General features: G+C 32.7%; 1 protein-coding gene across 4 annotated transcripts in view; it reads right to left on the reverse strand.

The window, feature by feature from the left end:
* The window catches only part of LOC127717760 (oxysterol-binding protein-related protein 3-like), a 60,647-nt gene that overhangs the window by 8,591 nt on the left and 25,132 nt on the right, over positions 1-26,924 (reverse strand). For 3 of the 4 annotated variants that reach the window (XM_052223556.1, XM_052223557.1, XM_052223555.1), the window contains exons 7-20: positions 26,607-26,732; positions 25,468-25,559; positions 24,314-24,445; positions 20,741-21,023; positions 19,700-19,824; positions 18,689-18,817; positions 13,565-13,672; positions 9,085-9,148; positions 8,300-8,475; positions 6,644-6,718; positions 4,575-4,712; positions 3,029-3,092; positions 1,811-1,889; positions 12-147 (exon numbers count right to left, since the gene is read on the reverse strand). In XM_052223556.1, coding sequence (XP_052079516.1) covers positions 12-147; positions 1,811-1,889; positions 3,029-3,092; positions 4,575-4,712; positions 6,644-6,718; positions 8,300-8,475; positions 9,085-9,148; positions 13,565-13,672; positions 18,689-18,817; positions 19,700-19,824; positions 20,741-21,023; positions 24,314-24,445; positions 25,468-25,559; positions 26,607-26,732 — 1,727 coding nt within the window. The remainder of the gene's footprint in view (positions 1-11; positions 148-1,810; positions 1,890-3,028; positions 3,093-4,574; positions 4,713-6,643; positions 6,719-8,299; positions 8,476-9,084; positions 9,149-13,564; positions 13,673-18,688; positions 18,818-19,699; positions 19,825-20,740; positions 21,024-24,313; positions 24,446-25,467; positions 25,560-26,606; positions 26,733-26,924) is intronic. The other variant, XM_052223558.1, reaches the window with a different exon arrangement.

Below are 26,924 nucleotides of genomic sequence, written 5' to 3' on the forward strand. Positions count from 1 at the left end.
TCTCTACTCACCTTTTTAAATGTAAGTTTACAGGTGATGTCTCCACAGGTGATATTGACCTCTCCGTAATGATCCACCCATCTTTGACCCCCCAGCAAGTTATGAACACATGTGGTAACTTTGTTCCATTTATATTGCTCATTCCACCTAAAATATGAATACCGTAGAAAGGCTTGTATAGTTCGCACTGGTACATAGTCCGCAACCCCTTCTCCCCACGAAATTTTAGGTAAAAAAACTTTTTGTAACTGTTAGAAAAGGTCTAATGAAACTCCGGTAATTTCAAATCCTGTGCGGTCGTTTGCAGTATTTTCTTGGAAAAACCTGTTTTCCATCATCAATCAGAAGCTGAAACTGCTTGTAAATGATTCTAGAACGCTTCATGATTGTTAAAATAAGTTTAATTCACTTAAAAAACAATTTAGAAACTTGTGTATGTTTAAACAGGAAGTTTAAAAAGCACGTGTAAAAGAAGAAATTAACCGGTGAGAGTCGAAATCCGTACATAACAGATATCACTATAATACAACTTTGAAAGTAAAACAGTCTTTAATATATCTATCACATTAATGTTTGAAGGGTCTTACGCTAATACAAACAATATTAGTCAGTATGAAACACGAAAACGGAACGAACAATAACCGATTACGTTTTGTAGTTTACAAATTCTAAGCTGGTTTACGGTTGTCTTTTTCACTATGTTTGAATCGTTTCAATCAAGCAGATACCAGTTTATTTCAACCAATGCATTGAAAAGAAACGAGAAATTTGTAATGAAAGGTTTAGTTTTTATACTTATCAGTATCAATTTGATATTGAATAGGAATAACTTATTAATATGGATGAGTTAAAATTATTAGTTTGAAAAATGATAAGAGCACCCTCTACAATATAAATAACAAAGATGGCGGAACGTAAACAAACCATCTCGCCTACGAAATTGAAATTTTTCTCTTATTTCTTGCTTATTGTACTCTATAGTCCGCACCCCGTCTGGAAGGTCCAATTTTGGAGAATAAAACCGCGGACTATACAAGCCTTTCTACGGTCAAAATTGTTACTGAGGCATAACTAAATCTCATTTTTTTTCCTGATGATAAAATAGTAGTATGCAGTGTCTGATTTTTCTCTATCAGCATTGGAGTTGCTATTTAAACACAATTTTTAAGAAAAATCATCTTTTTGCAAACATAAAGTAGCTGCACGGCAGATCTAAAATTGCAACAATACATCATTACCAAGATGTAGACCAAATATAAAATAATTCCCTTTCATAGAAGCCAAGAAGATCATTCTGACAGACAGAGAGACAGACAGACCGAATTGAGATTATAAGATTTCACAGTTGGCAATGCATGTAAAAATTCAATCTCCACAAAAACACAGGAATAGTCAAAATAAGAGCTACACTTTACTGTGCCTTCCACCAAGTACATATTTAAAAAAAAAACAGATGACCCAAAGCTAAAAAAAATAAACTTGTTCATTTACATAGAGTGAAATGTCTCGAGTTTTATTCAAGGAAAAGTTAAGTAATTGTATAGCCTGCAACTGACTTACTATGCTGTACGGGTTTTGCTCAATGTTGAAGGCCGTAAGGTGACCTATAGTTATTAACTTCTGTGTCATTTGGTCTCTTGTGGAGAGTTGTCTCATTAGCAATCATATCACATCTTATTTTTATATGTATACATAAATCTTCATCAAATCCATATATGAAAGATGTTGGTGTCAATAATGACAATCCTGACAAAAAATGTGGGCAATCTAGATTATACATCAATAAAACCAACACAGAAATAAAACTTACTTTGGAAGAACTAGATTGACAATGCCAACAGGTTGTATTTCCATAGATTTCCCCCAAAATCTTGTCTTTATACGAGTTTCTGAAAATAATAATAAAACTCGTTATTGTGCCTGCACTAAATACATGTATGAATAAAAATTGTGGTTTAAATCTAACAGTTTCTATAAATTTTGTATCTAGGAAAAATGCAGAATTAAATATATAGTTAAATGTCAATACCATTATAGGTAATTACAGTATAAATTTTATATTGTTCCAATGTCCCACACAGATACACATATTCTATCTGTCCAAGGGCAATAACTCTACGTAATATATATTATTTTGTTCTTAAATGCTTTTTTGTATAATCTACAAGGATTACTTGCAATGTAATTGTCCATGTAGTTTCTATTTCCAAGAGGCATACCTCCTGTAAAAATAGTTGATCTGTGCTGATTGTCAAACTATTCAGAGACATTGCTGATATAAATCTTTGGTATAAGTATCAGAAAATACTGGCTTAATTTGTGTGTTACAAAGCTTTCCTTAGATGGATATGGCAATTATTTTTATCATCCTTTTGGTCATGTAGCTCTTCACTTGTTTTGGTACATATACATCCTTGGCACTCAAATATTTAGTTTGAGTGTTGTTGATGAAAAAAAGCACTTCAGTCAATTTAGAATAAGTTTTTTTCATTTTTTACAAGACTGGACTTACTGGCATACATAAAGATTCCTAGTATTTCTATGTTCCTCATTTGGAGTTGTATCAAAGACAATCAAAGTCCTTGTGAGCACTGAAGGGTAAAGATTGCATTCATTTTGCACAGGGAACTAAAACTAGCACTGAGTTAAGCATAGAAAGGGTCAACTACAAGTATGGACAAAGGTAGATAACTCCAATTTTAAATATCACTTTAACAATACACTATGTGCAATTTATGTTCATTTCTTGACAAGTATGGCTACTCACATACCTATACTTTTGTAACTTGAATATCTGAGTGTACATTTCATTGATAAATTTCTTAAAAATGTTCATAGATAGGATGTATAGAAAGTTGTGCTGAATGCACAATATTTCTGTATCTCAAAAGTAGTGATAAAGTTTGGAAAATTAATAGCTATCTAGCCAGCTCCATAAGGGTTTAAAATGCAATCTTTACCCCAAAAACAGGTCTTTAAAAAGTTTAGTGTAGTGTTAGAAATAACTACTGTTGTCATTATAACTCACCTTGCCAAAATATAAAGTTTTTAGAATCACAGTAACAAGCAGATATTGGAGGATGGTGGCTAACCTGCAATTAAAATCAAAGAAAACTCATAATAGGTAATTTAGAAATAGTCAGAAACTGGTTCAACCCTAACACATTTTGTGACTGTACCAAGTCAGGCTATGAATACCTCGTGTTGTTCATTGTGGTTTTCTTTGTATGTCTATTGTTTAGGTGTTGGTGGTTAGTGTGGTCATGTGTACTGTTCAATATTTCTGGTAGTTTGTGATACCCTTTTTACATATCATTAGAAATTAATAGAGAATATTATATGGCATTTTCAATATCACACCTGTATCTACCTGAGACACCAATATAATCATGAGAGCTCTGCTCGAGGGATTATATTGGTTGAGGGTTGATACGGTGTGTGATATTGAAAATGCCATATAATATTTGAAAAAATTTCAAAGTTTGCTACATTACCACCGTCAAGATCGTCCATCTTTGAAAAAGTAGCGTTATGACGTAATGACATGACGTCATACAAATAAGGGGTTTGATAAAGCCTTTGCAACCGTGCTGATATCGATATCATCACAAGTGGCTGATACATAAAATTGAGAATGGAAATGGGGAATATGTCAAAGAGACAACAACCCGACCAAAGAGTAGACAACAGCCGAAGGCCACCAATGGGTCTTCAATGCAGCAAGAAAATCCTGCACCCGGAGGTGGTCCTCAGCTGGCCCCTAAATAAAAGTGTGTGCTAGTTCAGTGAAAATGGACGTCACACTAAACTCCAAAACATATAAAAGAACAAAAATTAAAAAACATACAAGACTAACAAAGGCCAGAGACTCCTGACTTGGGACAGGCGCAAAAATGCGGCGGGATTAAACATGTTTTGTGAGATCTCAACCCTCCCCTATACCTCTAGTCAATGTGGAAAAAAGAAACACGTAGCAATATGCACAATAAAACTCAGTTTAAAAGAAGTCAGAGTCCGATGTCAGAATAGGTAACAAAAGAAACTAAGCAAAATGACAATGATACATAAATGAACAAAGGACTACTAGCAGTTACTGACATGCCAGCTCCAGACCTCAATTAAACTGATTGAAAGATTATGTCTTCATCATATGAAAATCAAGTACAATCCCTCCCGTTAGGGGTTTAGTATCATACCATCATAAAATATATGAGAAGAACATAACCTGTATCATGCCAACAACTGGTTTTAGAATAAATGTGTTTATTTCCGATGCAAAGACCTTGCAAATGATTGTATTACACATACAATTTATCTGTATTTACTACTAAGTATATAATAAATTTTATTAATTGATTGCTCTTTACCTTGTATTAATTGAATGTTTGCTGTTGAATCATTGCAACCAATTACTTTTGGTATAAATATTCAGATTGCTTATCTATAGTTTGAAACAAAACTAAAATGTTACTCTTTTGTCTTCTTTTTGAAATTCTACACAAATTTACCTAGGGCTGTGCATAGGATCGTGTCATCTTGCATGCATTTTCAACCAGCAGTGGGTCCTTCCTTACCTGTTCTGCCACAAATCTCCAGCCTTTGTCTGGCCTATCACATTCATACGTCTCACCCAGCAGTGGGTTGAAAGGTTTGTGCCCAGCTCTGTACCCTGTACTTGCATAACTACTGACAGCAAATGCAGCTACATGGATCTGTAAAAAAAATATAAAGTCACACAAGTACCAGTTTAAGTGACTGACTTCTTTTTTCCTTTAATCTTTAATTTACCATCTGTCTTTTTTATTAGCCTTGTTTGTGAGAATCCCGATGATTCCTTATTCAAGAATTGAAAGAAGCAGAAATTACACCAATATCATGTCATATGAGATTGGTTTTACATCAAAATTTTTTTTTTTTAAAACATATTATTTTGTACTTCTAATGTTATCGAAGTATACCTACGTTGATTTTTCACAGAATAATCAGAAATTGATTCCTTACTATATAAAATAGAATTTGCAAGACCAATTAATGGTTTCATATATACACAGAGTCAAAATCTGTCATGTAGTTTATAAAAGTGTTTTTCGTTAAGAGTTTTTATCATCTGCCAAATTCTTACTGAGTAAAATTCCAAATTCTAACATTTTGTTTCTCTGTAGAATGGTTGAATCATTTTTCAGATATATAGAATATAATTCATGACAAAAACTCATTTTTTGTTGATCTTTTTTTGAGGATAATTTTTCTGTTTATAATTTCTCTCAAACTTCTTAAGTTTTTTCCCAAAACATAAAAGAGAGTAAAAGAAATCATCATTTACAGGCAATCATTCCTATAAAGAGTCTACTATTTCAAAAAAATTTATCTAACTTGTAGATCTTGTCTTGCTGATCATTTTTGTTATCTAAAGTTTCTATTTACCTTTTACAGTTTTCAAGATAATAAGCAATACGCCCGTCGCTTTTTCAAAGAATAAAGTTCCATAACTCCTCAATGTCATATCAGAAATTTATAAAAAAACTAAAGGGAGGTTATTTTAATAGAAATAAAACAGTCACAAAAGTTTCATGAAAACTGCTCAAAGCACTTTTGAGTTATTGTCTGAAAACTGAAAAATCCCCCTTTTTTTATGAATAAAATCCCATAACTTGGAAACTTAAAATCTAAAATTTATGCAAATTAAAAGGGAGCTTACATCAATAGGTATAAACAATTCACCAAAGTTTCATGCAAATTGGTTAAAGCATTTTTGAGTTATTGTCCGACATGTTGACTACGGACGGACGGACAACAGTATACCATAAAACGTTCCATAAACAGGCTAAAAACACCAAAACATGTTTAAAATCATCATTAAAGAGCAAGAACTCTAATAATGAGTCGACTAACATTTTCTATCATGGTGACTTATTTTTAAATCTTGCCTTGTTGATCATTTTTGTTATTTAAAGTGTCTATCTATAGATCTATAATAGTTTTCATATAATAGAAAAACTTAGAAATTGGTAAAAATTAATGGGCAAAAACTCCAAAAATGAGTTGACTGACGATTTCATCCCTGTTGACTTATTTGTAGATCTTGTCTTGTTGATTGTGTTTGCTATTTAAAGTGTCTATCTATCTATTATAGTTTTGAAGATAATACAATAGGCAAAAATACTAACAATTGGTTAAAACGCCTTTAAAGAGCAATGACTCCAATATCAAACTGACTGAAGAATTCTACCATTAGACTTATTTGTAGACATTATCTTGCTGATAATTTTTGCTTTTAAAGATTCTCACTATCTATTATAATTTTCAAGATAATAGGCAAAAATGAAGAAAAAAAAAAGAATAAATTTCACCCTTTTATTCTTTCTTAGTAAAATATTTTTTTCCATAGATTCTCCTATATAGAAGATTCCAGTTGTAATTCACACAAGAACAATTTGAGAGCTGTGAGCAATACCACCACTACAAGTATTCGGTGAGAAGGAAGTTGATGAGTGATGAAAGTGAAACCTATCACACAGTATAGAATGATCATATGAAGCTTTATCCAAAATTTTAAGCCTCTGAGATAAATGAAAACAAAATTTGAAAGGAATTTAAGGACATACTGATACTAGGATGCTAAATAAAAATTTTAAAAACCAACCATTCGTTCATAAGGATCTTCTAGACCAACAGCTTTTTCTATCAATTCATTGTATTCAAGTTCTTCACATAACCTCTGAAATAAAATTAAAGCAATTAAGCATTGGCAATCATACCACATCTCCTAATTTTATATATATTTTCAAACATGTATCATTTTTATACTTATAAAAAATTATCCGATTTTTTCTTAATTTCATTTTATTCATATATAAACTCTCCAGTTTCTATAAATTCATTATACTAAAGAATTGAATGCTTCTATTTGTAATTATATTGGGGTGTAAAAGCATTGACCTGAAGAGCAATGGTCAAGTTACTAAGGTCAGGTAAAGTATATTTGACATTTTCAGGCACTAGGAGGACCCAAGGGATGTTATCCAACCTGCTGTGCATTGAATACACCATGCTTATATCCTGCTATTCTAGTGTTAAGTTTATGTTGTGGTTTGGGCCTTAGAATTGGCAGTTAAATCTTCACTATGTTAATTGTAAATGTTTCATGCTTTTACGATGCAATAAAAATCACAAAAAAATGTTTGCATATGGTAAATTTAGCAGTAATAAACAGCTGTGCCATGAGCGCATGATAAGCCCGTTGCTTTTTAAAAGAATAAAGTTCAATAACTTCTCAATGTCATACCAGAAATTTATGAAAAACTGGATATAAACCAGTCACCAAAGTTTCATGCAAACTCCTCAAAGTACTTTAAAGATATAGTCCGAAAACTGGAAAATCACCCCTTTTTTTATGAATAAAATCCCATAACTCGGAAACGTAAAATCTAAAATTTATAATAATTGAAAAGGGAGCTTATGTCAATAGATATAAACAATTCACCAAAGTTTCATGAAAATTGCTGAAAGCATTTTTGAGTTATTGTCCGAAAACTGGAAAATCACCCTTTTTTTTAATATATAAAACCCCATAACTCAGAAATGTAAGATCTAAAATTTATAAAATTCGAAAGGGAGCTCATGTCAATAGATATAAACAATTCGCCAAAGTTTCTTGCAAATTGCTGAGTTTTTGTCCGAAAACTGGAAAATCCCTCTTTTTTAATGAATAAAACCCCATAACTCGGAAACTTAAGATCTAAAATTTATAAAAAATGAAAGGGAGCTCTCGTCAATAAATATAAACAATTCACCAAAGTTTCATGCAAATTGGTTAAAGCATTTTTGAGTTATTGTCCGACATGTTGACGACAAACGGACGGACAAGGGTATACCATAAAACGTCCTGTAAACGGGCGTATAAAAATGGTGACAGCCACTAAATTGAAAATTTCCAGACATTATAATTTATGTCCAGTAAATTATACTTAAACTTATCAAACCTTAATCACATCTATTTATACTGAAATCCATCATTCTATCTCAGAGAAACTTTGACTACCGATACATAACTGATCCATGGTAAAAATGGTATGAGTCAAATTAAGTCCATTCAAATTTACCAGACATTAATCATAAAATACTAAAATACATGTACTGAATCTAAAATTTTCTAGTCTTGAATAAGAGTAATTCTTTAAGGATAAATGGGCAATCATTGAAAAAGTAATCTAGCAGAAAATTGAATCATTCACTTGGTATTTATCTGTGTAAACTATCATATTTTCCTGTATAAAATGTACTATTCTTATCTGCCTACCTGTAGCATACTCAGTGGTTCGTTCAGTGTGATTGGCATGGATATTTTTGACAGATCTTTTCCAATATTTTTATACAAGAGATTCCATAGACTTATATCACCGGTGTCTGGTTTAGGAACCGGTAACTTAGATCTCCTCCCCGTCTCAAAGGAATCTGATAACTGGTCTTCGGATACTGAAATGTATTAGAAAGAAACTAATTGATTTTCTCTATTCAAACGCGGTCTGTAAAGAATTATTTGATTGGAGTATACATTTTACAAGTGTTCCTGCCTGAAGCTAATTATTCACCATGTTTTCTGCACATTTGTAAAAAAGTAAAGCGTAAGCTTTTATAAAAATCTTGATGTAAAATGGCCATTTTATTTCTTGTTCACCCATGCACATACCCCCTTTAAGACCCTCTTGACTATATATGTGGGTACTGTGGAATCATTCTGTTTAGAAATATCAGAATTAAAGCCAAATCTGGATGATGTTCAAGATATCCTGTAATTTATTGATAAGAACGATTGCCTGTGATAACTGATTAAAAATTCAAAATGATATACATGTGCCTAACACAACCAATATTTGTATTTAAATTTTAAATAAAGGTCATCCTCCTGATCATGATCAGACAAAAATGTATGTGTATATCTGTATATATGTGTATGTATATATGTATGTGTACATGTATGTTATATGAATGTGTATATGTTTGTATGTTTATATGTGTATATGAATGTGTACATGAATGTATATGTATATGTATATGTATATGTTTATGTATATGTATATCTACCACTATGAACAGCAGTATAATCTGTGTCATTCTCTTCACTTGAAATTTCATCTTCATCGGATTGCTACAAAACATAAAATCATAAAAAATTCATTTCAGAAATTATATCCAAATACATATTCATAGCTTACTGAATGTAAACCCAATTCCAACTCAATTAAGCTTATGTTGTTACAGTATAATCATAGGGAACAATGCATATGTTAGATCAGGCTCACAATGCCATTATAAGTAACTGAACTAAACTAGGCTAAACTACTCCACTGTGTTTTGTTTGGATTGAGAACGTATAAAACTATCAATATCAGAAGATATTATTATACTAAACATAGACACTAAAATAAACACTTTGAGTCATATACAAACATGGTGATAAGCTTATTTAATATGTATTTTTGAAAAGGCTGCCTAAAAGTCCATTTTTTGTAAAAATATAGGTTTTAAAGTAAAATAAAGTTAAATAAATTGACCAGTTTAATCAAATGCATTTGTTATAATGAAAAGAAAAGCTTGAGAGCGTTTACAATGCAATTTTCCCTATAATTTATGTCCAAGGGGCATGTCTATTTGAAAAAAAAGTTGTTTGTTTTTCTTACTTGACCGAAATATTTCTGATATAAACCCTTGATATAAATTTCATCACAATCCTAGCTTGTCCCAGCTTCAGGGCAGCCAGAAGGGTGCTAGACACAAGAAGGGCGCAATCAGCCAAATTATTAGGGCACTGTTGAACAGTGTTGATGAAATATACCCTAATTATAGAAAGTGTACCAATTTTAAGAATTTTTGACAAATTTTACAATATTGGGCTATTGGCACACTCCCTAAAAACAAAATTAATTATTGCAAGGCTCAACTAGAGAACAATAGTTGTATTTTAAGTATATTTAAAAATTATTTTGTTCTTTGTTTTGGTTCCAGTTTAAAATATATGTTATCATATTACTATACCATAAAGCAAAGCATATTAGTTTTAATTATAATCTAAATATAATGTAAATCTGGTAGAGAAAACTTTCATCAGAAAGTTGAATGTTTTGGTACTGTTACCAGTTTATTAAATTAAATACATAAATTTGAAAGTTGATGATATAAATGCAAAATTGATTTTTTTAAGAAATAATTTTATTTATATTTAAATTACTTGTTCAAACATAAACATGATACAGTATATGTCATTAGCAAATACTTTTTTTCGATAATTATTACAAATAAGTATTTTTATATGCACACCAAAGTGCTCCTAAAAAAGGAGTATTATAAATATAAGATCAAGAGGTGAAACTTGAGATAATACAATCATATTGATGCATAAATTGTATAAGGTATATATTGACAGTTACTTTTTTTCTCCATAATTATTACAAATTAGTATTTGTTAAGTGCTCCCAAGTAAGGAGTATTATAGAGAGGTAAAAGAGGCTGTGATGCAATCTTGGTTATGTTCAAAATGTGATTTTCTTTCAAACAGAGTAAAAACGGAACATTTTCTATTTTACCTAATATAGTCAAAACTTTGTATGCCATTAATATTGTTATACAAGAAATACGATTTAATGTGTACTTAAACAAAGTTGTTCAGGTGTACATGCTGTACATAACCATTATGAGTGAAACACACACAGATATTTTCATTTCGTATTAAATATCAAGTATTCAAAAATATTTAATCACCTAATTAGCAGAATTCAATCATCAATAGAGGTGATAAAACTGTCAAAGACTAGGTAATGTGTACCTGTATGTCATTGTCAGTTTATTAGAATGTTCAAACAATCAGGTAATTAATTTAGCAGATACTCAGAATTACATGTTATTTATTATTATTTGAAAAGTTAATTTTGAAAAGGCAGAAGATTTATCTTTTTTGCTTTGGAGGGAAGACGGTTGACCTTTTTTGTTTTGGAAGGCAGAAGGGTGGGGTTAAGGACACCAAGAAAGCCACCCTTCTTTTCGGGCAGGCGAGGTCACTGTAGGAGCAAAACTTGATTAGTACTGATTTTTGAACTTGTCCAAGACATTGATGATATAAACCTTTGATATATATAGTTATTTAACAATCCTACAAGAAATGTAAGCTTAATAGCACTTACAATGCAATTTTCTATATGATTTATATTTCCAAGGGACATAACTACTTTATAAATAGATGATTGGCACTAATTTTCCTACTCGTCTTAGACATTGCTGATATAAACCTTTGATATAAATTTCATATAAATCTGGCAAGAATTGTACACTTGAAAGAGCTAACCTAGTAATTTTCTATAAAAGAATTTACATTTCCAAGGGACATAAGTCCTGTAAAAATAATTGATAAGCACTGATTTTCAATCTTGTCCAAGACAATCCTGTAATAAACGGATGGATGCATGGACACATGGTCAGTTGCACAGACACATGCATGGACTCCTGGTATTTGCATGTCCAGGGCACAGTTTTGTGTTGGGGACAAAAATGCATTATGAAATAAATGCAGTCAATATACTTTCACTAATTTGTATAAATAAAAAGAAAATGCAGGACTGAAGTTAAGACTAGACAATTTACAGATTTTTAGGATTCAGAGAAATTCGGGAATAAGAATTTTAGGATTCAGAGAAATTTGGGAATAAAATTTCACACCTGTAAAAGAATCAAAAGCATTAAAATAATATATGTATAAATTTCTGGCATATAGTTGTAAGACCATAATGTTTTCCATCAGTTTGGAGAGGATAAATACAATTTAAACCAACAAAAGAATGATAATATTCGTAACACTCTCAAACATATCCATCCTCAGAAATGTGTCTATTTCTCTCTATCGTGTCCTTAAAATAAAAAATCGCTCAAACCTGTCCAATATTACTTCACCACTTATTTACTTCGCTCAAATGTGTCCCATTTTTTCTTGCCCAAATCTGTCTGATAATTTATATCAGCTGAAACATGTTCACTTTAAGACGCCACAACTTTTCAAAATTTTTAGCCCTTATATCTCCTCAGTGCACGTGATGTCAGTAACGTCTATGGCAAAATCAAAATATATCACAGAGAAACAAATGCATGCAGATGTTGGGTTTCTGCTGGAGTGCAAAATAATTTAAATCAACTATCTGAGTACATCAATGCAGATGTATTTTGGGCACGTCTCCCGAAAATTAAAACAAAAAGTTACGGAGGTTAAAAGAAGAAAATCAAAAGTGGAGATTTTGTAATATTGCAGTAATGGTAAAATTTAAATAGAAGCTATTTTAAATGCGCAACTTTATTTTGAGATGGGGAAAAAATTGAATTCATGAAAAGTACTCAGACAGTGTTTTAGCAGGGAAATTTTCAAATGGGACAGAGCCCACATTTTTCATTTGACATCATGTGGCTATTTTCATACAATCCTAAAATTAGCTACTGACCAACAACCCTTTTTTTTCCCCAGAAAAAGAAAACATCATCTCTTCGAAAATTAGCATAGATTACATAATCCAGAATTTTCTATTCTTACCCTTTTAGACTGGGTCTAAGCTCCCTGTAAAATTGTCGACTGGAATTGTTTTCAAACAACATAATGTGATTAAAAATAACTTTTTGATAAAGACAGACATGTTTGGGCGTTTTTAAAGTCTGGACACATTTGAGTATTCATAAAAAGGACATGTCTTGACATCTTTCATCAACTAGACAAGTTTTGGAGTTCAGTGACATCATATGGACATGTTTAGGGTATTGGACACATTTGGGTTGATGGACAGGTTTCTGAGTGTTACATAATTAAAACGTAAACAAATTAATGGGTTAAAATAATTAAACCTTGAAACTGAGATAATTCAAAACTCCAAATAATTTGAAAAAAAATCTAGGTGATAGAATTAATAAGTCATTTTGTTTTTCTTACCGTATACAAAAGCTGAAAATTGAAATTGTGGTTGATTTAATAAATTTAGAGAAAAACAAACCACAAAGTTGCTAGAGAAATAACAGACAATAAAGTGAATGGAGAAATTACAGACCTCAAAGTGCCTACAAAAGTAAAAGACCAAAAAGTGACAAGAGAAATAACAGACTACAAAGTGACTAGAGAAATAACAGACTGCAAAGTGACTAAAAAAATAACAGACAGAAATAACAGACTGCAAATTGACTAGAGAAATAACAGACAGAAAGATAAGATACTGTAATGTGACTAGAGAAATAACAGACTGCATGGTGACTAGAGAAATAACAGACTGCAAAGTGACTAGAGAAATAACAGACCGCAAAGTGACTAGAGAAATAACAAACGAATAGAGAAATAACAAACCACAAAGTGTCTACAGAAATAACAGACCATAGATAATATTCTAGTTTGATGTTTTCAAAAATAATCTTTGAAACCATTCACAGCTTTTGTTTCCTTATTTGGAAAAATAATTGTGTCATGGTTAAGGACTGCTCCATATTGACAATGCTTCTACTAAAGAACGCTTAAATAAATTTCTGATGGAATTTGATCCATACACACCTCAGATGATGATTCACTGGCTGACTCTCGGAACTCCTCGGCATCATAGTACTCTGATATTGAACAACTCTCTGTTGATAAAGACTGTGATAAAACATGGTCGTGATCCTAAAAGAAATAAATAAACAAAACTTATTTTATTTGCAATGATATCTACTGACTCAAATTTAAACAGAGATCTTTTCCTTCCATATACTGTGATGACATGCAAATCGACTTACATATTCCAAATTCTGTTTTTTTTTAAAATATAAAGACATTCTTATACATGTATGTCTAGGGAAACTATAATTAAAGAATCTGTTGTGTTAGATGAGTTCCAGTGAAATTTTTTTTAAGTTTGTCACAAGTAACTTGAATTAAGGGCTACTCGATTCAAATTTGGTGACAATGCTAAGGAGGTCATTGTCAGTCCATTTTTTTGTTAAATTGAAATATGATTCATTGATTTTTGGTGTTCAACACCTTTTTCAGCACTCAATGGAATGAGCCTGGGTGCCTAAATTGAACTCACCACAGCAGCGTTGAAAAGCTAGTAATCAATGTAGATGAACTATGACCTCTATATAGGCCATTGAAGCCCCTGGACCAAAAATGATATGGACAAAAGTTATATGTGATTCTAAACTTATCTAAGTTTGGAATAGGTGATAAGATTGGTGATGATGGGGGTACCAGTTTTGTATCTAATCTTATCTAAGTTTGGCACAGGTGATAAGATTGGTGATGATGGTGGGACCAGTTTTGTATCTTACCTTATCTAAGTTTGGCACAGGTGAGAAGATTGGTGATGATGGGGGAACCAGTTTTGTATCTAACCTTATCTAAGTTTGGCACCGGTGATAAGATTGGTGATGATGGTGGGACCAGTTTTGTATCTTACCTTATCTAAGTTTGGTACAGGTGATAAGATTGGTGATGATGGTGGGACCAGTTTTGTATCTTACCTTATCTAAGTTTGGCACAGGTGATAAGATTGGTGATGATTGTGGCACCAGTTTTGTGTCTTACCTTATCTAAGTTTGGCACAGGTGATAAGATTGGTGATGATGGGGGTACCAGTTTACTATCTTACCTTATCTAAGTTTAGCACAGGTGATAAGATTGGTGATGATGGGGGTACCAGTTTTGTGTTACTCTAACCTTATCTAAGTTTGGCACAGGTGATAAGACTGGTGATGATGGGGGTACCAGTTTTGTATCTAACCTTATCTAAGTTTGGCACAGGTGATAAGATTGTGATGATGGTGGGACCAGTTTTGTATCTAACCTTATCTAAGTTTGGCACAGGTGATAAGATTGGTGATGATGTTGGGACCAGTTATGTGTTATTCTAACCTTATCTAAGTTAGCACCGGTGATAAGATTGGTGGTAATGGTGGTTCCAGTTATGTGTCTAACCTTATCTTAGTTTGGCACAGGTGATAAGATTGGTGATGATGGTGGGACTAGTTTTGTATCTTACCTTATCTAAGTTTGGCACAGGTGATAAGATTGGTGATGATGGGGTACCAGTTTTGTATCTAACCTTATGTAAGTTTGGTACAGGTGATAAAATTGGTGATGATGGTGGGACCAGTTTTGTATTTTACCTTATCTAAGTTTGGTACAGATGACAAGATTGGTGATGATGGGGTTGTTCCAGTTTTGTATCTAACCTTATCTAAGTTTGGCACAGGTGATAAGATTGGTGATGATGGTGGGACCAGTTTTGTATCTTACCTTATCTAAGTTTGGCACAGGTGATAAGATTGGTGATGATGGGGTACCAGTTTTGTATCTAACCTTATGTAAGTTTGGTACAGGTGATAAAATTGGTGATGATGGTGGGACCAGTTTTGTATTTTACCTTATCTAAGTTTGGTACAGATGACAAGATTGGTGATGATGGGGTTGTACCAGTTTTGTATCTAACCTTATCTAAGTTTGGCACAGGTGATAAGATTGGTGATGATGGGGGTACCAGTTTTGTATCTAACCTTATCTAAGTTTGGCACAGGTAATAAGATTGGTGATGATGGTGGGACCAGTTTTGTATCTTACCTTATGTAAGTTTCGCACAATTGATAAGATTGGTGATGATGGGGGTACCAGTTTTGTATCTAACCTTATCTAAGTTTGGCACAGGTGAGAAGATTGGTGATGATGGGGGTACCAGTTTTGTATCTAACCTTATCTAAGTTTGGCACAGGTGATAAGATTGGTGATGATGGTGGGACCAGTTTTGTGTTACTCTAACCTTATCTAAGTTTGGCACAGGTGATAAGACTGGTGATGATGGGGGTACCAGTTTTGTATCTAACCTTATCTAAGTTTGGCACAGGTGATAAGATTGTGATGATGGTGGGACCAGTTTTGTATCTAACCTTATCTAAGTTTGGCACAGGTGATAAGATTGGTGATGATGTTGGGACCAGTTATGTGTTATTCTAACCTTATCTAAGTTAGCACCGGTGATAAGATTGGTGGTAATGGTGGTTCCAGTTATGTGTCTAACCTTATCTTAGTTTGGCACAGGTGATAAGATTGGTGATGATGGTGGGACTAGTTTTGTATCTTACCTTATCTAAGTTTGGCACAGGTGATAAGATTGGTGATGATGGGGTACCAGTTTTGTATCTAACCTTATGTAAGTTTGGTACAGGTGATAAAATTGGTGATGATGGTGGGACCAGTTTTGTATTTTACCTTATCTAAGTTTGGTACAGATGACAAGATTGGTGATGATGGGGTTGTTCCAGTTTTGTATCTAACCTTATCTAAGTTTGGCACAGGTGATAAGATTGGTGATGATGGTGGGACCAGTTTTGTATCTTACCTTATCTAAGTTTGGCACAGGTGATAAGATTGGTGATGATGGGGTACCAGTTTTGTATCTAACCTTATGTAAGTTTGGTACAGGTGATAAAATTGGTGATGATGGTGGGACCAGTTTTGTATTTTACCTTATCTAAGTTTGGTACAGATGACAAGATTGGTGATGATGGGGTTGTACCAGTTTTGTATCTAACCTTATCTAAGTTTGGCACAGGTGATAAGATTGGTGATGATGGGGGTACCAGTTTTGTATCTAACCTTATCTAAGTTTGGCACAGGTAATAAGATTGGTGATGATGGTGGGACCAGTTTTGTATCTTACCTTATGTAAGTTTCGCACAATTGATAAGATTGGTGATGATGGGGGTACCAGTTTTGTATCTAACCTTATCTAAGTTTGGCACAGGTGAGAAGATTGGTGATGATGGGGGTACCAGTTTTGTATCTAACCTTATCTAAGTTTGGCACAGGTGATAAGATTGGTGATGATGGTGGGACCAGTTTTGTGTCTTACCTTAACTTAGTTTGGTACAGGTGATAAGATTGGTGATGATGGGGTTGTACCAGTTTTGTATCTAACCTTATCTAAGTTTGGCACAGGTGATAAGATTGGTGATGATGGGGGTACCAGTTTTGTGTCTTACCTTATCTAAGTTTGGCACAGGTGATAAGATTGGTGATGATGGTGGGACCAGTTTTGTGTCTTACCTTATCTAAGTTTGGCACAGATGATAAGATTTGTGATGATGGGGGTACCAGTTTTGTAACTTACCTTATCTAAGTTTGTTTCAGGTGATAAGATTGGTGATGATGGTGGGACCAGTTTTGTATCTTACCTTATCTAAGTTTGGTACAGGTGATAAGATTGGTGATGATTGTGGCACCAGTTTTGTGTCTTACCTTATCTAAGTTTGGCACAGGTAATAAGATTGGTGATGATGGGGGTACCATTTAGTATCTTACCTTATCTTAGTTTGGTACAGGTGATAAGATTGGTGATGACAGTGGGACCAGTTTTGTGTCAAACCTTATCTAAGTTTGGCACAGGTGAGAAGATTGGTGATGATGGGGGTACCAGTTTTGTATCTAACCTTATCTAAGTTTGGCACAGGTGATAAGATTGGTGATGATTGTGGCACCAGTTTTGTATCTTACCTTATCTAAGTTTGTTTCAGGTGATAAGATTGGTGATGATTGTGGTACCAGTTTTGTGTCTTACCTAATCTAAGTTTGGCACAGGTGATAAGATTGGTGATGATGGGGGTACCAGTTTAGTATCTTACCTTATCTTAGTTTGGTACAGGTGATAAGATTGGTGATGATTGTGGCACCAGTTTTGTATCTTACCTTATCTAAGTTTGTTTCAGATGATAAGATTGGTGATGATGGGGGTACCAGTTTAGTATCTTACCTTATCTTAGTTTGGTACAGGTGATAAGATTGGTGATGATGGTGGGACCAGTTTTGTGTCTTACCTTATCTAAGTTTTGCACAGGTGATAAGATTGGTGATGATGGTGGTACCAGTTTTGTATCTTACCTTATCTAAGTTTGTTTCAGGTGATAAGATTGGTGATGATTGTGGCACCAGTTTTGTATCTTACCTTATCTAAGTTTGTTTCAGGTGATAAGATTGGTGATGATTGTGGCACCAGTTTTGTGTCTTACCTAATCTAAGTTTGGCACAGGTGATAAGATTGGTGATGATGGGGGTACCAGTTTAGTATCTTACCTTATCTTAGTTTGGTACAGGTGATAAGATTGGTGATGATTGTGGGACGTTTTGTATCTTACCTTATCAAAGTTTGGTACAGGTGATAAGATTGGTGATGATGGGGTTGTACCAGTTTTGTATCAAACCTTATCTAAGTTTGGCACAGGTGATAAGATTGGTGATGATGGTGGGACAAGTTTTGTATCTAACCTTATCTAAGTTTTTTTCAGGTGATAAGATTGGTGATGATGGTGGGACCAGTTTTGTATCTAACCTCATCTAAGTTTGGCACAGGTGATAAGATTGGTGATGATGGGGGTACCAGTTTTGTGTCTTACCTTATCTAAGTTTGGCACAGGTGATAAGATTGGTGATGATGGTGGGACCAGTTTTGTGTCTTACCTTATCTAAGTTTTGCACAGATGATAAGATTGGTGATGATGGGGGTACCAGTTTTGTATCTAACCTTATCTAAGTTTGTTTCAGGTGATAAGATTGGTGATGACGGTGGGACCAGTTTTATGTCAAACCTTTTCTAAGTGTGGCACATGTGATATGAATGGTGATGATGGTGGGACCAGTTTTATATCTTACCTTATCTAAGTTTAGCACAGGTGATAAGATTGGTGATGATGGGGGTACCAGTTTTGTGTCAGATTGAACTGCTGACTCGGCATGAATCTTTGCTAATTTATTACGTAATTCTGCATTCTGCCTCAATGCCTAAAAGTACAAATAACAATTTATTGTGAAATATATATTTTATTACTCAACAAAAATGTATCCATAGTACATGGATGCCACACTCACACTATCATTTTCTATGTTCTGTGGATCGTGAAATTGGGGTCAAAACTCTAATTTGGCATTTAAATTAGAAAGATCATATCATAGGGAACATGTGTACTAAGTTTCAAATTGATTGAACTTCAACTTCATCAAAAACTACCTTGACCAAAAACTTTAACCTAAAGCCTGGAAGCAGGACAGACGGACAAACGAATGAACGAAGGGACACACATACGGAAAAACATAATGGCTCTAGGTGGGGCATAAAAATAAAAAAATTAAGTAATTTCAAACAAATAAGTACAACAAGATAGATTCAAGTTCCTAAATCATAGTCAATTAGGACTTTCCCCATACTCTGTTCAAACTTGTCTCACTGCCATTAAATAAATGAATTTTAACAAACTTCAAAAGCATGTCTGTTCAACTTGCCTAACTGACTTATAACTATCTTCCATAAGTTTTTTATTCAAACTTGTCTAACTGCTTTATAACTTATCTTCCATAAGATGTCTATATAAACTTGCCTAACTGTCATACATGTGTAACTTACTTCAATAGGATGCATATTCAAACTTGCCCAACTGTCAATTGACTTACTTCAATAACATGTCTATTCAAACTTGCCTAACGGTCATATAACTTACTATCCAAACTTACCTTACTGTCAATTGCTACTTCAATAATTCAAATTTGCCTAACTGTCAATTGACTTACTCTAAGAAAATGTCCATCTAAACATGCATAACTATTTTATAACCCATCTTCCATAATATGTCTATTCAAACTTGCCTAAATGTATGCCATATAACTTACTTCAATAAGATGTTTATTCAAACTTGCAGATGATCCTGACCAATTGTTATTATCTACAACTGCTTGCTTCAGACGATCTCGTTCTGTTCCAATTATGTTCAGTAAGGATTTGAGATTTTTATGAACTGAAAAAAAAAGGAAGTTTAAAAACCATATTTTGACCTCTGGTTTATATGTTAACCTTTGGGTGCATTTTGGTTTCTATTTCTGTTGTTTGGTTGCTGTTTTAATGATTTTTTTCCTATATTTCTTTTTATCTTAAAAACAATTACATGAAGAAAATGTCATATGATTCTGGCATTCTTATTGATCAATACTTCTGTGCATTGAAGTTACAAGACTCAATAAAACTCACAATTATTGGTCATGCCCACATTTACAGGGTTTTTTTTCAATCGATTTTTTTATACCATATACACATACAATGTATATTTGATTTGAACTGGTTTCTGTTGGTCACAAAATAAGTAATATAAGAATTGAATGTATATTTTATGAAGTTTTCTTGTCCTGCAAAAGCATAGTCAGTGCTAACATTTTTGCATAAAGCACTGAAACACCAAGATTTTCTTCCCTCAAAGCCTTTAACATATAGTATAAAACTACATTAAAATGTACTCAATTCTTATGCAAGTGCTGAAGACTCTTGTAAATTTCTAAATTTTTATTTCAAAAAATCTTTGATCTTCATGTACTAATTAAAATGAAAAGGTAAAACTTTTTAGCTTCCCACATACTAACTTCTAGTAGAGTTTTTTCATGATGTTGGGATTAGGCCTTTATTTTAGCGGGAATTTAGGATTGGGCATTTTTTTGCGGGAATTCAGGATTTACCTTAATTGAAATCTGGGATTAATGTATAATTTTTCGGGATACGGGAAAGAATGTGTTATTTTTTGGGGAATTCAGGATGACATCCCCTCCTCCTCTTCTAGATGTCTTTTTTCTAAATTCCTTAACTCACATCAGTTTTAATACCTTTCTAAGCCTATTGAGATCTAGATTATGTTGGGTTTTTTTTTCATTCTTAACTTCACATACCTTTCTCAGCCTTTACTACAAAAGTTTCTCTTAACTTGGAATCATTTACATAAGTGTCTTGACTGAGAAACGAATCATTTCCACCGGTATAATGAGCATCAGACATACTGCTGGGTCGTGTTCTGCTAATCTCGTAATGTACAAGGTTTGGATTGGAAGAACTGGTTCTCATGAGATCACTATCTGTCAGTGAGGTGTCACTCGACTTCTTCTCTTTCCGTTTACTCCTCAGTCCAAGTCCACGACTCTTCTTCTTCGAATCATTTGGTTCACTTTCAGCTTCCTGAAAACACATAAATTAAAATTTTCCTCTGTAAATAAGGCAGTTGTCTTTTTGGGGTTTGTGTCTATCAGTTGATATTGAAACCACTCTAGCTGTATAAGTAGAAATATACAAAGATTTCTTTGCAATGTGTATAACGCATTTTTTACTAATTAATATGATGAAAAGGTTATTATAATTTTTTTTTTTAATCATTTTCACCACAAATATAATTAAGGTGATAAATAAAAAAAACTGTTTGGATAATAAAAGCAGATGAAAATGAACAGCAACCTATGAATCATGTTTTTCGTTGAAAAATATATAAATATGTTGGTACAACACTGCCAGCATTCTGGAAAAAAATTTTGCTTCACCTCCAGAAGAATAAGATTCAGTTTGATCAAGTCTTATTTGAAAAGGAAGGTAATTGAATTTCTTACAAAGATAGCCATTGAAATTAATGTTCAAACTTGATCAATAGATCTTTCTCCAATGATATGTATCAAAATATTACAAACAATTGAAACTATTTGAACAAATACAAACTGCGTGTCTAGATCCCTACTTTAAAAATTATCTTAGCCAAAAGAATTCGAAACAATAGGATTATTTAAATTTTCATTGGTTTCAAGAATAGAATAGGTATCACAACTTCAATTTTTCAAAAGATCTGTGTTATAGAAACTACAGAGAAAGCATAGTAAATTTATGAGTTCTTGGACAAAAAGGTCAGTCAAAGGCATTATACCTTTCAACCTTTTGGAGCTACAAAAATCTCACTTTTTCCAGCTCCATTAAGGGGGAGATAATGCATGAAGATATTTATTAGTTCAAAATTTTGTAATAAGATACTTTGGATTCATAATTATTCCTGCAGTACCAATTTCCATTGCTTTCATAGTTACAGAGAAACCATGAATTGAATAATTCAACAAAGTATAATTTTCTATGGACTTGTATGCAAACTTTTAACAAAACCAAGAAATCAAATATCCACAAAAATACACATTTTTCATTTCCACGAAAATGAGTATAATCAATCTACAGTACAAAGTATTAAAAGATTTCAGCACAAACAGATAAAATTTATTTATCTACACATTGCTTTAATTAGTAATGTCTTTTTACTGTGCAAATAAGCATTATTTTTAAAGTACAGTGAAAATCGTTAAAATAGAGCATACGTTTTTGCAGATCATTAGAAAAGAAGGATAACTATAAAGATTTGTCTACATATCCTCTAAAAATCATAAGATAAACAGATCCAACCACTGTATATCATGCAATATGGTATATCTCCACTTTCAACAATTCAATTTTATGATTCATTATATCACTCTGCAACTCTTGTGTTTTAATTTTAATTTGAAAAATTAACTGTCTCAAGTGACAAATTATCTTATCCCACTCACTGAAGTCAGTGGTACAGTCTATATGCATCTAAGGCTGTGATCGCATTGAGCAAAACTGTGCATTTCCATTGAATAATTGAAAATTTTATTTTGTCACTTTGCCCTTTGATGACTTGACTGTGTTCTTCTATGGCAATTGGTTAAAATTTCTGAACAGTTGAACAGTTTGATTTGATGAAACAAATTGAAATTTGGTCAGAATTTTCATTGAACTGTAATAGGTGGACAGCTACATTTACAATAGTCTATAGCTAGTCACCGTAATGACAAAATGAATTTCCCCATGTTCTGAACAGAATGCCTATTTATTTCCTTCTTGTAATCATCAATAAATGTTTTTCAATATACAATAAACAGCTGCGCCATGAGCGCATGATACACCCGTCATCTTGTGTGTGAATTTTTATGCAATAAGCATAAATAGTTTCTGATATACGGCGTGACATGCGAAAACCCCCCCTTTTTTTTTACAAAAAACTCAATATCTCTAAAATAAAATTTTGAATCAAAACCAAAAAGTATACAGATCTTTAGATTAAAATAACGAAGAAGTGTGTAAAATTTTAAGCAATAATCATAAATCGTTTTTGAGATACGGCGCGACATGTGAAAACCCCCCTTTTAAAAAAAAAAAAAATCAATATCTCAAAAATAAAATTTTGAATCAAAACCAAAAAGTATACAGATCTTAAGATTAATATAACTAAGAAGTGTGTAAAGTTTAAGCAATAATCATAAATTGTTTTTGAGATACGGCGTGACATGTGAAAAAAAAACACACACCTGTTTTAGTTACTAAGTCCCGTAACTCAAAAAGTTTTAATCTTATTTTCACCAAAAAGTATACAGATCGTTTGACCATCATAAGAAACAACTATCTTAAGTTTCATGAAATTTGGATAAGTCATTCTCAAGTTACGGTGCAACATGTTTACGCCGGACAGACAGACAGACGGACAGACGGACGGAAGCAGGACATTTGTATACCATAAAACGTCCCGTCAAAAATTTGACGGGCGTATAAAAACACTGATAAAACTCAAGAAACACAACCCATAGATAGTATATGCACTTTTCATGAATAAAAACTGAGGAATTAATGTTTGGGGAATGAAATTTTATGAGGTACCCCTTGATGGCATGTATCCTCAATATCTGTATGCATTTCAACTGAAACTGTAACAGACATGGAATGACAATGATTCTGGTCATCCTAATTTAATCGGTTATTATTTGAATACTTGAAAGATTATATCTTTAATAATTGATGAAAAATAGGACCATCTGTGCTTATATCTATTTACAAAAATATAAAATAAATTGCTTTTTTAACAAAATATCATGTTGTTTTTGACAATTCAGACAAGAAAAATACCACATTGAATTGCTACAACTGTTTATTTAGTCTTGATTGTAAAACACAGTGCCAGTCGATTAAAAGATTTTTAAACAGGAGAAAAATAAAATGAAATGGAAAGTGACTTTCTCACGCGCTCTTCAAGTAAATCGTTTACATTGGGCTTTAAACAAAATAATACAGGGTAGTTGCACAGTGTCATTATATTGTGAAATTAAGTTGTATACCAACTTTTTTGGTCCAAAACTCAAATTGCATAGTTTTTTAAAAAAAGTTACAGTAATAGCAATCATCATACACGTCATTCACTTGAAAAAGTCTTCCTAAATTGAGTAGACACACTTGGAAAAAGGGGCATTAATAAAATTATGGCATCAAGACCATGCACAGAAAACAATTTAATAGTATTTGCAGAAAAAGCAAATATGGGAGGACTTAGCAGCACAGCTGAAAATATAGAAAATAGATAGGACTTCAAAGCAGTGTGAGGTTAAGTTACACGCCTTAACAACAAAATATAGAAAATATTTAAGGCTAACAAGGAGAGTGAAGCAGTTTCCAAAACCTGCCCCCTTTTGAGAATCTCTTTGTCTCAATCCATTGGGAGTTCCTGCAATTCTCTCTTTTTTCTTCTCAATGTTGCCTGAATTCCAAATGTGTGACTTTTGCATCTAGAATATTATTGCAAAAAGGTTATGTTGGAGGAGTTTATCTATGTGTACAGTGATTGGACTCAGTCATGAACTTAATATAGTTTGAGGTGTAGGTTCAATAGACAGTTTACGAATCAATAGACAATACACTTGGCAAAAAGTATAATGAATGCTTTAATACAATTCTATAGTTAAATGTACTGTAAATTTAGAAATCATTGCAAGGTTTGTAATAATGCGAATAATGCAACTAGGTGAGCTTTGCAATAATAAGAACTTGCATTCTGATATCTGATACAGATATCAACAAGCAGATTTTCCTTAAATCACAATAATTAATCATGCATTTTTGTCCATTCGTCAAAAAACGCAATAATAAATGCATGCAATAATTTCTGAATTTTAAGTAATGTGAATTCAGAAATTATTGCATGCATTTATAGTATAAAATGATGTCTTTCACATTGAAAGTAGTCTTTTTTACTCATTGTTAAAGTTGTCATTATGCTGCTAAAGCCTGTGTTATTTTATAACATAATCAAGACTTCTTTAGATCTGTCATATATCATGTATATAGTACTCCAAGTCAGAAGAACAGTTTTCATAACTGCCACGGAAGCTGACGGAGAAATGTAATGAACATTTGAAGTTCTTGTAATTTATCTTGTGTGAACATTTCTCATGTACAGGTATGCAGGTACTGCAGATTCATAATTATTCCTTTGATATCAAATTTTGTGGATTTATAGTTATATAATGAATTCAAATGTAATGAATTGAAAATTTTCTTTAGGCTTGAATGTAGAATTTCCCAAAAGCATGAGCAAATATCCACGAAAAAACAATTGTTCCTCAATCCACGAAAATTGGTATCCATGAAAAATAAAGTAATAAACAGTAATTAAACTGGTGTTCATTTTTTTTACCAGAACTTTAATGTGAAAACAATGTTCATTCGATGAAGGTAATGGTTAACAGGTTTACAGTATACAACTTTCAGTGTGAGCACAACCTCAGAGACAAACCTTTCCTTACATTACCTCAATAACTGAATCTGGTGTTAACGGTATATTTCTTAGTTGTTCTAAATCATCTCTCAATTCATATAGAATGGTCTGGGTCTCATTCAAACCTGTAAAGGATTTAAATTACAATAACATTTACATTTCAAATTTCATAACGATATTTAATTTTCAATATAATTGCCCACAATTCTTATATGTATATGGATTTACTGATTCTTATCGTTTCCAAATTATTTCAGGTATTTATCTTTATCACAATGTCAAGATTTCAATTTAAGCTTCAATTTTCATAAAAATATTTATTTTCCCCAAAAGGTTCATATACTATATACGTACGTCGCATTCCTGAAACTTATAATCTCCAAATATATTTCAGGTAAATATCTTTATCACAATGTCCAGCTTTCAATGATTAAACTTTCAATTTTCATAAAAACAATTTGTTTTCCAAAATATTTTCATGTACTCGGCTTTCCTGAATCTTAAAGTGTCCAAATTCATTTCAGGTCAATTTCTCTCAAGTTCATCACCCAAAATCACTCTGTTGGAGTCTATGTTACCTTATAAATCAATTACAATGTTCAAATACAGCCAAATCTATACCTGATGAAGCTATACACTGTATTGTGAGCCCTTCTTACCAAGTAAACAATGCTCAAATCCATCATCCACATGGCTACACAACTTTGTCCATAGGCTTTCTTATCTTTATCATAAAGTCAAATCCTGCTATATATGATAGAAATATTTGCAACTGAATGTTAAGGGTTGTTCCATATATGGATGTATGGGGAGAAATACTTACAATTTTAATTGATTATTTCCTATTATTGTTCAGGCTGTCTTTCTAAAGTAATCAACACCCATCAATTTTTAAAAGAAGCTACTGCCTTCCAAACTCTTTCCCATACAATCAATTCTGGGACATAATTCGGGAACAGTCTACAATCAATGACATTCTGCAGAGTCCATTACATAACTTTGTTATGATCTTTCATATGCTTTAACAATGTTGTAATCCTGCTGTGACTTTCTTACTTTGAGTTTAAATCCAACAGCGGCCATTACTTATGTCACTCTAGAATTTTATTTTTCCTACTTTTCTGAGTCCATCACCCACGTAGCTACACGAATTTGTTGGGATTCTTTCTTACCTTTATCACAATGCTCAAATCCAGCCGAGTCCATCACCCATGTAGCTACACGACTATGTTGGGATTCTTTCTTAAAACTTGATTGTCGTATAACATCTGCACTTAGTTTGTGTTCCCTTCCTTTATCTATAAAATAGAGAGGTGTTGAAGGGATTTAAACAAGCATACAATGGTTTTGAAATTTTACTTATCATTAATTGATATCTACTTACATTGGCAACATTCCTAGAGAAATGTATATAACACAAATGTACGACTATTCAGTATGGGTTTTTCTCATTGTTGAAGGCCGTACAGTTGCCTATAATAGCTTACATC

This window comes from Mytilus californianus, unplaced genomic scaffold (genome assembly GCF_021869535.1).
Source record: "Mytilus californianus isolate M0D057914Y unplaced genomic scaffold, xbMytCali1.0.p SCAF_10, whole genome shotgun sequence".
NCBI classification, from domain to species: Eukaryota; Metazoa; Mollusca; class Bivalvia; order Mytilida; family Mytilidae; genus Mytilus; species Mytilus californianus.